The 13,820-nt window shown below is 40.6% G+C and overlaps 1 protein-coding gene across 4 annotated transcripts in view; it reads left to right on the top strand.

Moving 5' to 3' along the window:
- Nucleotides 1-1,466: 1,466 nt before the first annotated feature.
- Nucleotides 1,467-13,820, top strand: part of LOC125461531 (rho GTPase-activating protein 18) — a 129,173-nt gene continuing 116,819 nt past the window's right edge. The window contains exon 1 of one of the 4 annotated variants that reach the window (XM_048550440.1): nucleotides 1,467-1,532. Coding sequence is in view for 1 of the 4 variants with exons in the window: in XM_059652773.1 (XP_059508756.1) it covers nucleotides 2,997-2,998 (2 nt within the window). In the remaining 3 variants the exon portion in view is untranslated. The other 3 variants (XM_048550438.2, XM_048550439.2, XM_059652773.1) reach the window with 3 other exon arrangements.

Genomic DNA, 13,820 nt, shown 5'->3' on the forward strand with positions numbered 1-13,820 from the left:
AATACGTTTTTGATGGACAATTGTTTTAAATCACCTTGTCAGATCTTAAGCTGGATATTGACACCCAAAGGCATCACTTTTGATAATGCAGTGTTCTACAATCCTGTATTGAAGTGATAGACAATGTCTTTAAATTTTGGATCAACAGTTTTCTGAATCAGAGGCAAAATTCCTACCAACTGAGTAGAACTGAATCTTTATCTTCATATTTTGCTCATTAATGGTAAGTGTTTTGTTTTTCTCTTTCAATCAGACAATAAATTAGAAAAGCAGATCTTACCAAAGAGACATTTAGATTTAATGGAGCCTCCCAAGTCTTCAGGTGAGGCTACCTGAAACAACTCACAAGTCACATGATTGACAAATTAAAATAATGAAAGAAAATATGTTGTTCACTATGTCACACGAATATGCACTTAATTTCACATAACTGCGGTAATGTACAAATTTCATGTTTTTACATTGCATTGTAGAAAGCGGAACTAAAAATATGTCCGAGCAATATTGGAGAGTGTAGATACTTCCCATTGCCTCCTGATTCAGATCTATGTACAAGGGACTACATAGTCTGTCCCACTGTTCAATGAGATCATGGTTAATCTTCGATCTTGATAGCATTTTCCTGCCGTATTCCCATATCGCTTGATTTCCTTAGTGTCTCGAAGTTGGTCAATCTCTGTCTAGAAGTAACTCAACAACTCATCGAGTCATCGTGTCATACCGCACGGAAACAGACCCTTCGGTCCAACTCGTCCGCGCTGAACAGAAATTAGACCTAGTCTCATTTACCAGGATTTCGCCCAGACCCGTCTAAACCCTTCCTATTCATATGCCCATCCAGATGCCTTTTAAATTGATGTTGTATTCTTTCCGTATTTCTAATGGCAAGCTTGCACAGCTCTTTGCTAATTGTTAACTGAGGAATCCATGGGCCAGCGCTGAAAAGACCCCGGGTTAGTGGCAAGAATTCAACTTGGCACCTCCCTGACCAGCCAAGGGCTACTGTCAGTCAGATTTTAATGATATTCCAGATTTACACAATAACAGAAATTGCTGGGAAAACTCAGCAGGTCTGGCGGCCTCTGCGGAGATGAACCACAGATGCTGGCAGACTTGCTGAGTTTTCCCAGCTATTTCTAATGCTTCTGACTTCCAGCATCCGCAGTTCTTCATTTTTGTCCAGATTTACATTTGACAGTTTGAAAGATCAAACGAATGAACCTTGGCAGAAGGAAATCGAGTTTTCTCAATTCACCTGTTTATTCTTTTCCCGGGGGTTGGAAATTCATTTGAAATTAAAATAGTAAGCCAAACTCCCAAAAATATAGAGGAAAGGGGATTGGCGCAACTTCTCAGCAAGTTTGGAGACAGCGAATGGGGATTTCGCCACCTGCCGGGGCTCCAAAAATAGCTCCAGGATATTGTAAAGTACACACATTAATAAGCATGCACATTGAGTGGAAGGGAACCGGAGAAGAAATTGCTTGGAGCCCATCCAAAGCGGCCTCGGGTTGCAGCTGACGTCAGGCTGGGTGAGTGCGGAGCTGCTGGGTGCTTTGCAACTGAAGCAGACCGAGGGGGAAAGCAAGCTCCCCCGCCTGTTCCTGCCTGCCCTCCCCGCCGCTGCCAAGGTGTCTCTGATGTGCATTGTACGCACTCCAGAGGAAAAGTGGCTCCCCTCCCACCCCCCACCCCCTTCTCTCTGAGGACTGGGCGCCCGGGGAAGGGAGAAAGAGCCTTGAACTTCTTAAAGAAGCAACAACTGCTCCGCTCGATCTGGTTGCTCATGGCAGCTGGAGCTGTTGCTATAGAGAAGTTTGTTTGATTCGCCATTCGCCCTGTCAGCGCTGAAGTGTCAGCTGGGCGAACTCGCTGGCTGTCTTTTGGAGGAAAATAGGTAAGCATGGACAATTGGCTTTTTGCAAACTGTACTTTGAGTTCTGCTCTGCTGATAATCGCAACCAGAACGCCCACGGGAGTCAACTCCACTATCAGGTTTCCATGAATTCCCTGTTTGTTGATTATTTGGGTTATGTATATAATAGCACACACCTTTTACCATGTAACAAATCACTTGGCACGAAAGCACGATGGCCGAAGGTGAGAGAGAATTTGTCGTTTAGCGATAGAAAGCTGTTTGGGAAAGGGCAGTTTGGGAAAAGGCAGTACGTGAGGATTAGTTGTCCACAAATGATCGACTTAGGCGCTGTGATAGTATGTGCCAATAATATTACACTGGCCATCTATCCGACAGACTCGATGGGCTGAGAGGCCTCTTCTGCCTTCTATGCACAGGTATGTCCTGTCCACAATAAAGCAGGACAAATCAAAGGTTACCTCCCTACCAGTCTACTTGTGGTCGTTGACAGTGCCAAAAAGCAGCTGTTACTCGGCAGTCACCCGTTCTCTGATATTTGCTTTCCACTAAGGTCCCTCAGCTTCTTACAAACATGAACAACAGAGCTGAACTCAAGGCGTGAGGTGCGAGTTACTTTGACGCGAAGGCAGCAGTTGCCTAATTGTGGCACCAAGGAGCTCCAGCAAAACTGAGGTCAGTGGGAACTGGGGGAAAACTCTCCACTGTTTGGAGTCATATCATCAAAACCATACCAGGCTTTGAAAATACAGCCCATGTGGACCTTCATTTCCACTGTGTTTGTAAGCAAACAGAGAAAGAAAAACATTTCCATGAAAATCTTGCTCCAAATATAGTATAACATTTGCTGTACCTTTGAAAGGCAGTGGGTCAGTGAATTCTGTTTATGGCAGTTGGCTGATGTACACAATATCAGGTGACATTAACTAGAGATATTTGCTTATTTAAAAATATCCACCTTCAAAAATTCATGCCACAAAACAAGATTGTTTGTTACATTGTTAATCATATATTTACCCATACCTCCTTGCCTTATTGTTTTGTATTGTAGACTTATTTTCTATTTTAATACCACTGCAGCAGTAACTTTTGGTGAGACAGTGATGACTTCTCAGGATTAATGTAAGTGATTATTCCTCTATCATTAAAAGAACAATAACTAGTTTCAACTTGATCTATCTCCATGGTAGCAGAAATTGGCAAGCTATGAGAGGATAATTGTGAAAATCTAGGTTCCACCCTTTGTGATACAATCACTTTACTTGGCTGCACAGTTTGATTTAACCTCTTACTGCTGTCAAAATTTTCAGTTGTATTCACACCTGTAACTCCTGCTGTCACCTTCTATTACAAGTTGGTTTTCTGGCTGTAATCATTTTTTTTAAAAAATCACTCATGGGATGTGGGTGTCTTTGGCTGGGTCAGCGCTTCATCGTTTGTCACTAGCTGCCATTGAGAAGGTTGCTTACTAGAACTGCTGCAGTCCATGTGCTGTGGGTAAACCCATATTGCAGTTAGGGAGGGAATTCCAGTATTTTCATCTAGCAGCTCTGATAGAATGCGATACATTTGCAAGTTAGGATGGTGATGAGCCCAGAGAGGAACTTGCTGGTGGTGCTGTTCCCATTTGTCAGCTGTCCTTGTCCTTCTAGACGGAATTAGTCTTGGGTTTGTCAGATTTGTACAGTGCATCTTGTAGATGGCAGACGCTGCTGCTACTGAGCATCTGTGGTGCGGTTCCAATCAAGTGGGCTTCTTTGTCCTGGACATTGTCAAGATTTTTGAGCATTGTTGGAGATGCACGCTCCCAGGCAATTGGTGAATATTCCATCATACTCCTGACTTGGGCCTTGTGGATGGTGGATAGGCTTTGGGGAGTTAAGAGGTGCAGTATTCCCAGCCTGTGACTTATAGCCATTGTATTCATATGCCCGACCCAGTTAAATTTCTAATCAGTGGTAACCTCCATGGTCAACAGTGGAGAATTTAATAATGGAATACCATTGAATGTCAAGGGGCTGTCATTAGATTATCTCTTATTTGAGATTGTATTTGTCTGGCATAAATGTTACATGCTACTTCTCAGCCCAAACTCAGATATTGTCCACATCTTGTTACATTTGGATATGGTCTGCTTCAGTATCTGAGGAGTCATAAAAACTGCTGAACATTGTGCAAACATCCCCATTTTTGACCTTATGGGGGAGGGAAGGAGCAACTGAAGATAGTTCAGCCGAGGACATGAAACTGAGGAACTCTTGCAGAGGTGTCCTGGAGCTGAGATGACTGAGTTCAACAACTATAAACGTCTTACAATGTGCCAGGTATGACTTCAATCAGTGAAGAGTTTGCCCCAGATACCCATTGACTCCATTTTTGTTAGGACTCCTTGATACCACATTCAATCGAGTGTACTATTGATATCAAAGGATATCAAACTCTTAAGTTCTTTTGTTCATGTTTGAACCAAGGCTGTAATGAGGCCAAGAGCTGAGTCGCCCTGGCAGAATCCAATCTGGGGATCACTGACCAGGTTACTGCTGATCAGGTGCTGCTTGATGACACCTTCCATCACTTTACTGATGTTTGAGAGTAGATTGATGGGTTTGGAATTAGGCAATTTGGACTTTTGTGATGCTTTTCATGTACAGGACATGGGCAATTTTTCATGTTATTGGATGCCAGCATTGTGGCTAGACTGAAAGAGCTTTGGTAGGGGTGCAGCGCGTTTAAGAGCAGAAGTCTTCAGTACTATTGTGGGAATGTTTTCACAGTCCATAGCTGTCGCAGTATCCAACACCTTCAACAATTTCTTGATATCACATGGAGTGAATAAAATTGGCTGAAGATTGGTATCTGTGATGCTGGGCCTCTCTGGAGGAGGCCAACATGCGTTCTCTACAGGTACTTCTGGCTGAATATTGTTATGAATGCTTAAACCTTCTCTTTTGCACTGATGCGCTGGGCTCCCCCATCGTTGAGAATGAGAATATTTGTGGCTCCTCCTCTTCCAGTGAGTTGTTTCATTGCCCATCTCCATTCACGACTGGACCTTGTAGGACTGCAGAGCTTAGGCCTAATCTGTTAGTTGTGGGCTCACTTGGCTCTGCCTATCACTTGCTGCTTATGATGTTTGGAATGCAAGTAGTCCTGTTTTCTAGCTTCATCTGGTTGACGCCTAATTTTTAGGTACGCCTGATACTGCTCCTGGCATGCCATCCTGTACTCTCCATTGAACCAGGATTGCTCCCCTGCCTTGATGGTAATGGTAGAGTGGGACCTGTGCCAGGCCATGAGATCGCAGATTGTGTTGGAATATACTTCTGTTGCTGCTTATGATGTGCAGTGTCTAATGGATGTCCAGTCTTGAGTTGCTAGATCTGTGTGAAGTCTGTCCCATTTGTCATGGTGATAGTGCCACACAAAACAATGAGAAGTATTTTCAGTGCAAAGGAGGGACTCCATCTCCACTAGGACTGTGCGGTGGTCACTCTTACCAATACTGTCCTCCACAGATAAAACTGCAGCTAGTAATTTGGTAAGGATGAGGTTGAGTATGTTTTCCTCTCTAATTGGTTCCCTCACCACCTGCTACAGACCCAGGATAGCAGCTATGTGCTTGCAGACCTGACCAGTTCAAACAGTCCTGCTGCTTCAGAGCCATTTTTGGTGGTGGACATTGAAACCCACCAAGCTGAGCACATTCTGCACCCTGGAATAGCTTGATTAGTTGGGGTACTGCCAAGCCATTCTTGATGATGGACTTTGAAATCCCTCACGCAGAGCATGTTCTGTGCCCTTGCCACCATTAGTGCTTCTTTCAACATGGAGGAGCACAGAGTCGTCACCCGAGGTGGATGGTACATGATAATCTTCAGGAGATTTCTTTACTTCTATTTCACCTGATATCATAAGACTTCATGATGTCTGGAGTTAATGTTGAGAACTCCCAGGGAAACGCCTTAGTTACTGTATACCACTGTGTTGCTACCTCTGCTCAGCATCCTGACGGTGGAACAAGACATTTCAATGGTAATGGTGATATCTGGGACACATTCTGTAACATATGACTGAGTGAGTATGATTATGTTGGGCTGTTGCTTGACTAGTCTGAGCGACATTCCTTCCAATCATGGCACTAGCTTCCAAATGTTTAGAAGGAGGACTTTGCAGGGTCAGCAGGATTGTTTTAGCTGTTGTCATTTCCAGTGCCTAAGTTGATGCCAAGTCTCATTTCTTTTTTGATACTTCCTGTGTTTGATACAACTGAGTGGCACTTTCAATTATTGTGATGCAATTGATCATGAGGGAGGTACAGAACTGTGAACAAGTATCGTAAGTATCACCTGACAGACATAGTCACAATGTCACCTTCTTTCCATAGTCTTCACTCCAGGACATACTTTGGTTGTTCCTGTCCTAAACTCATCAAAAAAATCAACAAAGTTTACTACAATTAATACAAATAGTTTCCTGGTGAGAGCATTGTGAAGCATAAACATCTGTTCACATCTGTTGCCACTGTCCATTGGCAGTGGTGGAAAGAGTGGATGTTTGTAGATGTGGTAACAATCAAATGGAAGCATTGTCCTGGATGATATCAAGCTTCTTGAGCATTGTTGGAGTTATCCAGAAAAGTGGGGAGTTTTCCTTCATTCTGTTGTAATGTGCTTGTAGATGGTGGGCAAGGTTTCTTGCTTCTGACCTGCTCTTGTAGCCCCTGTATTTGTATGGCAAGTTCACTTCAGTTTCCAATCAATTGTAACCTCAGAATGTTGATAGCGGCGGATTCAGTAATGGCAATGTCATTGAATATGCACTTAATAGACCATAAGAAAGAAGTGTGAAGAACAAATTTTATGCTATCACTTACATATATATTTATGCATGTATTTGTTTAATGTCTTTATTAATTAGTTTTGGATGCGGGTGTCACTGTCAAGGGAAATATCTATCACAAATCACCAATTGCCCTTGAGAAGGTGGTGCTGAACCTCCTCCTTCAGCCACTGCATACACACTGTTATTGGTACCTCCAAAGTGGAATGGGAGTTTCAGGATTTTTGCTCAGCAGTGATAAAGAAACAGAAGTGTAAATCAAGATGGTATGAGTCTTGTAGTGAAACGTTGAATATATCTATCGTCCTTTTTCTTCTTAGGGACAAAAATTGTAATTTTGAGAGAAGCTATCTAAGAAGCTTTGGTATCCCACTGATATCATTTTGTAGATGGTGAACTATGCAACCACATTGCATTGGCAATGGAAGGAATAAATGTGTCATGTCATGGTTGTTTTGTCCTGAATTATGCTGAGTTTTTTTTGAGTGTTATTGGAGCTGTAGCCATACAGGCAAGTGGAGAGTATTTGTTCACACTCCTGACTTGCACCTTGCTGAAAATGTTAGGATAATACCCAGTCTTAGACTCTTGCTAAATTTCTGGTCAGTAACGATTCCTTGAATGTTGATGATGGGTGATTTAATGATGCAGTGCATTTCAAGGGTGGGTAATGGTGGTGGTTGGTGATTATATTCTCTTGTTGAAAATATCCAATGCTTGACACTGTGTGACACAGATGTTGTTTGCCACTTTTCAGCCCAACAATGTACTTTCTCTGGAAAGGGAAAATCCTCTGACTAATCATGAAATAACACGTTTAATTTTCCTACTTAGGCATTCTAATAAATGATTATGCGGTATGTGGATTAAATTTAGCTTCAAAGGTAGTAATGTCATTGATTATTTAACTTAGAGTAATCATGTGTTTTTTTTTTAACCATTTGGGACTGGACTGACAGATATATAGCAGAGAATGAGTTCGTCCTGTGATGTAAAGTGTGTGATTTGTTTTTATTTGAATATAATTAACTTAGAGTATAGAGTTTGAACTAGTGGCATGTGCCTATCGATTGAGTGTATGAGAGGTTTAGTGATTAACTTGTGTGTATTTCTAGAACTGTAATATTTTAAAAACCAGCACAAAGGAGTGAATCGCTTGGGGATAATGGGAATTCATTTGCGCTGGGGGAGTTTTAAAAGTATACAGAATTATCATGGAGGAGCATTAGTTTGCTTTCTGTTTAAAAGAATCAAGATTATTTTTGTCCTTAGGGGACAAACTCTCTATCTTAGAAGGCTTGTGCTGTCTATTTAAGGTGACCAGGCTTTTGTTTTGCTTATGGAACACAAAAACAAATGTCGCAAATATATTTTTTTTCCATTTGCAGAAGCCTTAATTTGAAGTTAGATGTTTGAATCAATTTCTCCTAGAGAAAGGAGTTACTTTAGAAATATAAAATAGGTTACCTCAAGTGTAAGGATTTTAGTTTTGTAGCTCCAGGTCAGAGTGTTGGGTTTGAATCCTGAAGGAATTATACAAAGTTGAGAAAGACTAACCTTAGCTGTGTGAATGCTCAAGGGAGATGCCACCAAACTCTCAAGGCTGGGAATTGAAAGAAACAGTTAAATTAAATCGTATGACAAAGAAACAAACACTTTACGGTATTTTAGTACAGTAAAGTGATGGCATTGGAATGGGTGGAACTTCATTTTACCATGTGTTTGAATTGTTCAAAATTTATTTATGTAACTAGTTTGGTTTGTCCAAGTCTATCTTCATTTCTTTTGCATAGTAGACTTCTGTTTTATAGTTAAAACCAAATCTGCCACATTGCATGGTTTGGTGTCAGTGAAAGGTCATTTCATAAAATAAAAACAAAATATGACCTATTAAGCTAGATGTCAGTCTGGGATCTGACTTGATTACTAGTACCGTCAGCTGTGCTCATAACAATACCTAAAGGAATGAAGGTAATGCTAGAGGCACAGTTAAATCCATGATGGAAAATGCTTATGGTTAGTTCATACTTGGAGTTCTTAAATGAAGGATCCAAAACTGGTGGAGACATCCGTAAGACAGATATTTCTGTTTTGTTAAATATACATCACCACTTTCTTATTAAGTAAGGCAAATGTACTCTCTGCTCTTACGTACCCCACTGATCACAGCTGAACAACCTGCAAATGGCCCATCCCACCTACTCTTCTGCTTTCTGTTTTTCTATTCATCAATGCATGCTAGTGTATTACTCCCATTCCAATGCACTTTAATTTTGTTTACTAATCTGTGTCTTTATCAAAAGACTTTATCAAAAGTCTTCTGAAAATCCAATGATATCACAGGTTCCACCTTATCATACTACCAGTACCATCCTCAAAAATCTCTACTGGGTATGGCAAGCAAGATTTTCACTTCATAAATCCATGTTGACTCTGTCCAATCAGCCAGTTATTTTGTAAATACCTAGAAATTGAATCTGTTATGCTAAATTTGAATACTTTGCCTCCCCCTGACTTCAGACTAACAGGTGTCTAGTTCACTGTTGTCTCTCTCCTTCCTTTGTTGGACAGTGGAATCATATTTGCAACCTTATAAGCTGCATGCATTATTGCATAATTAAAATATTTTCAGAATGTGATTAGCAATTCATCCAATATTTTTGTAGCCAACTCTTTCAACTCTCATAGTTGGATCCTGGGGACTTGCCAACTTTCAGTCCTATTAATTTTTTAATACTACTTTTTACCATTACTAACTCTTTTCAGTGCTGAACTGTTACTAGAATTTTGAATCATAATTTTTTTTAGACATATTTAGCTTCTCGGCTGTTTTTGCTTTTACTATTCTATATTTTTCCATTTCTATGTGTAATAGAGCCATATTTATGTTTGCTAATTCTTAATGATTTCCTTCTTTTTATGCCGATAGAACCTTTTCCAATCTGTTTTTGCGATACTTGTTATTTTGTCTTCATATTCTATTACCTGTTTGTAATATTTTGGCCTTCCTTTGCTGAAGTGCAAAATTCTCCTAGACCTCAGCCTTACAACTTATTTGGCAGCTTTATAAGACTCTTCCTTTGATCTAATGCTATCTTTAACTTCCTAATTAGCCATCCGTAATTTGCTTTTCCTGTTGGAAGTGTTTGCCCTAAAGGAGTGTATCTTTATTGAAAACAATCATTAATATTTTAAATAGTAGCCATTACCTATTTCCATCAAACCCTTTAATGAAATCCTCCTCATGCCTTTATAATAGCTCTTGTTTAGATTTATGACACTAGTTTCACATTGATCACTATATCCAAAAGGTTCTTTTACAGCTATATTACTAATTCATTCTTGATTATTGCATAATAGCAGATCTAATATAACCTGTGCCCTTGCTGATTCCTTAAAATATTGCTACATAAAACCATCCAAAACACATTCAAACATTCCTTTCTTTACAGTATTGATGCTCATTGGATTTATTCAGTCCATATGTATATTGGAGTCACTTACAATTACTGTATTACCCGTGCTGCATGCTCTTCCAATTTTCTGATTTATACCATGTCCAACATCACTGTTACTGTTTGGAACATAAACCACTCCTACCAACATTTGTTGGCCTTTGGTGTTTCTTAGCTCCACCCAAGCAGAATTTATTTTTCTAATCTGAGATCATCTCTCACTGACATACTGATTCCATCCCTATTTATCACTCTATCTTACCTCCTTTCACTTTGTGCCTTTCCTCCTAAAATGTTGAAAACATTTTGAAGTTTTCTATACTTAACAACGAGGCAACGGTCTAGTGGCATTATTGCTGAATGGTTAGTCCAGAACCCCACATAATGTTCTTAGGAACTGTATTCAATAAAAAGTCACAATCTGGAATTAAGAGTCTAATGATTACCATGAAGCCATTGTTGATTATGTGAAAACAAATCTAGTTCTTAATGCATTTTAGAGAAGGAAACTGTCATCCTTACCTAATCTTGCCTGTGTGTGACTTCAGATCCAGAGTAATGTGGTTGATGGTTAATTGTCCTCTAAATGACTTAGTAACCCATTCAGAGATAAAAAGGTGTAGAGCTGGATGAACACAGCAGGCCAAGCAGCATCAGAGGAGCATATACTGCTATCTCTAGTAAAACATTCAATTATAATAATCGCTATGAAATCTCACCAAACAAATGAAACAGCGTGGGATAACACAGTGTGGAGCTGGTAGAACACAGCAGGCCAGGCAGCATCAGGGTAACAGGAAAGTTGACATTTCGGGTCAAACCCTTCTTCAGACCCTTCTCAGACTCCAGCATCGGCAGTTCTTACTATCTCTGATTAAGATGAAATAGGTTGGGCTACCTAATATTGGACATGATGAATGGAAACACAAGCCTGTTGATGCTGTAGAGTCCTTTCTACTAACAAATGAAGACTTGTGTCAAAATTGGGAGAGATGCTTCACAGACTAGTCAAACAACAATCTAACATAGTCTTACTCACAGAATCAGGCAACGTCCCAAACATCACCATCACCATCAGTGTATGTGTTCTATCCCACCTACAGAAAAGACCCACCAGAGGTGGCAGCACATAGGGATACAGTCAGGAGGGAGCTCCCTGGGAGTCCTCAACATTGACTCTGGATATCATGAAGTTTCATGGCATCAGGTCAAAAACGGCAAGGAAACCTCCTGCTGATTACTGCATACCACCTCTCTTGGGCCATGACTCTGTGCTCCTCCATGTTCAACAACACTTGGAGGAAGCACTAGGGGTATTGTGGGCTCAGAATGTACTCTGGGTAGGGGATTTCAAAGTCCATCAACTAGAATAGCTTGGCAGCACCACTACTAATGAAGGTAGACGAGCCCCAAAGGATCTTGCTGTTAGACTGAGTTTGCGGTGAGTAGTGAGGAAACCAACAAGAGGAAAAAAATATGCTTGACCTCATCCTCATCAATCTGACTGCCACAGATGCATTGGTCCATGATAGTATCGTGACCACTTCAGATTTCTTGTGGAAATGAAGTGCCGCCTTCACATTGAGAATACTTTACATTGAGTTGTGTGGCATTATCATTATGCTAAATGGGACTGACTTCAAACAGATCCAACAGCTCAAGACTGGGCATCCACGAGGTGCTACGGGTGATCAGCAGCAGCAGAACAAGCTCCAACAGAACATCATCTTCAACTTCAAGACCTGGCATATCCCCACTCTACCATACTGTTAAGCCAGGGGATCAATCCTGGTTCAATAAAGAGTGAGGTGAGCAAACCAGGAGCCATACCAATTATACCTTAAAATTAGGTGTCAACTTGGTGAAGCTACAAATTGGGATGACTTACAAGCCAAACAGCAGAAAGTCATTGACAGGGCTCAGCAATCGCACAACCAGTGGGTTCTATCATGTGACCTTGGGTAATTATAGGTTTTACTCCTACATTTTCCATTTTTATTTACAGCTTTTCTACATTCTATAACCAGCTACCAACTCCTGACAAACTGGTTTAAGGTCTTACCAACATGACCAGATTAAATTGTGTGTAGGGGGATAGTCAGCTTAGTACTAACTCAAGAGGTGGATCATGTTTTTATTTAAAAACTGTCTCACTTTTCTTGAGTATCTATAGTAATGACTTGCATCATATGGAATTCTCCAAATTCTCTACCTTTAATGGATTCTATCAAAGGGCTGCAGACTCAGGGTCACAGGCTGGTCAAAATCTTCAGTTTCTTGGGAAATCCCTCAAAGTTTGCTGTGTTGGGGCCTCTGCAAGGTCCTGTCATGCTCAAATGACTATATGGCCATTGGAATACCTGAGCCTTGATGTCAGCTCCCCTAACATCTCTGCTCATTTAGTCTGAGCTGCTGTGTATTTTCAACATATTCTGTTTTAATTAACAGCAATGTCGGAGGTTGATTCTAAATTCTGTGGTGTTGTCTGATTTCAGCTAGAAGAAAATTCTCAGGAATGAAGTGCTATAATTGTCTCAGTGCCCTATGAATTAAAGGGTAGGAAAAGAAATTAGCCAATATTCTTGTCCCTGATTGTAACTGGGGAGGCAATGGTCTAGCGGTATTATCACTGGACTAGTAGTCCAGAAATCCAGGTAATGTTCTGGGAACTTGTGTTCCAATCCCACCATGGCAGATGGTGGAATTTGAATTCAATTACAAAAAAAAATCTGGAATGAAGAGTCTAATGATGACCATGAAACCATCATTGATTGTCAGGAAGAACCCATTTGGTTCACTCACACCCCTAAGGAAAGGAAACTGCATCCTGCTTCTGGTCAGGCCTACATGTGACTCCAGACCCACAGCAATCTTAACTCACCTCTGAGAAATTGGAGATGGGCAATAAATGTTGACCCAGACAGTGTTGCCCACATATCTGCACAGCAAACAAGCACAAGCAAGAATGTGATGCTATCAACAGTTGAAGAATTTTCTAAAACTTGTTGGGTACAATATGAACACTCCATGCATGTACACATTAATCATAGTGATCTAGGAGAAGCAGCAGACGACTGAACTGCAAGAATCAGAAATTTTTGCGAGCATGATAGAAGTATCAGGGAAGAAACAATAAGGTTCCATCATCTTCAATAATTGAGGGTGCTGTTTCCTTTGCAATAGAAGGGAAAATTCTCATGCTACCTTCAAAATCTGAATATGGTCTCTGATGATGTTTCAGTGGAGTACTGTATTGTTCAGCATTCAGTCTTAGCTGACACAACATCTGATGCCTCACTTGCATGCTGTTTATTGTTTCCTAACAATTTTTGAACAAGAGCCGAGAGTTCCCTCAGTGTTTTGGCCTAAATTGCTCTCTCAACGAAGACCAGCCAAATCAAATAAAGTGGTCATTTTTATAACTGTTTACAGGCACAATTGCTGCTGCATTTACCTGCATAATGTAAGCACTTAAGTCAAAGTAGTTAGTCACATCCCAAAGTGCCCGTTGACTTAAGGAATTTGCATCGCTGTACTTACTTTTAAATGAGAGTTATAAGTATTTCAATGAGAACAAGCAGAGCTCTTTGCTTCACCATGTTGTGTTAAGTCATAATTTGAGTTACGTAGCTCTTCCTTGAGACTAGGTA

Source organism: Stegostoma tigrinum, chromosome 19 (assembly GCF_030684315.1).
Source record: "Stegostoma tigrinum isolate sSteTig4 chromosome 19, sSteTig4.hap1, whole genome shotgun sequence".
NCBI classification, from domain to species: Eukaryota; Metazoa; Chordata; class Chondrichthyes; order Orectolobiformes; family Stegostomatidae; genus Stegostoma; species Stegostoma tigrinum.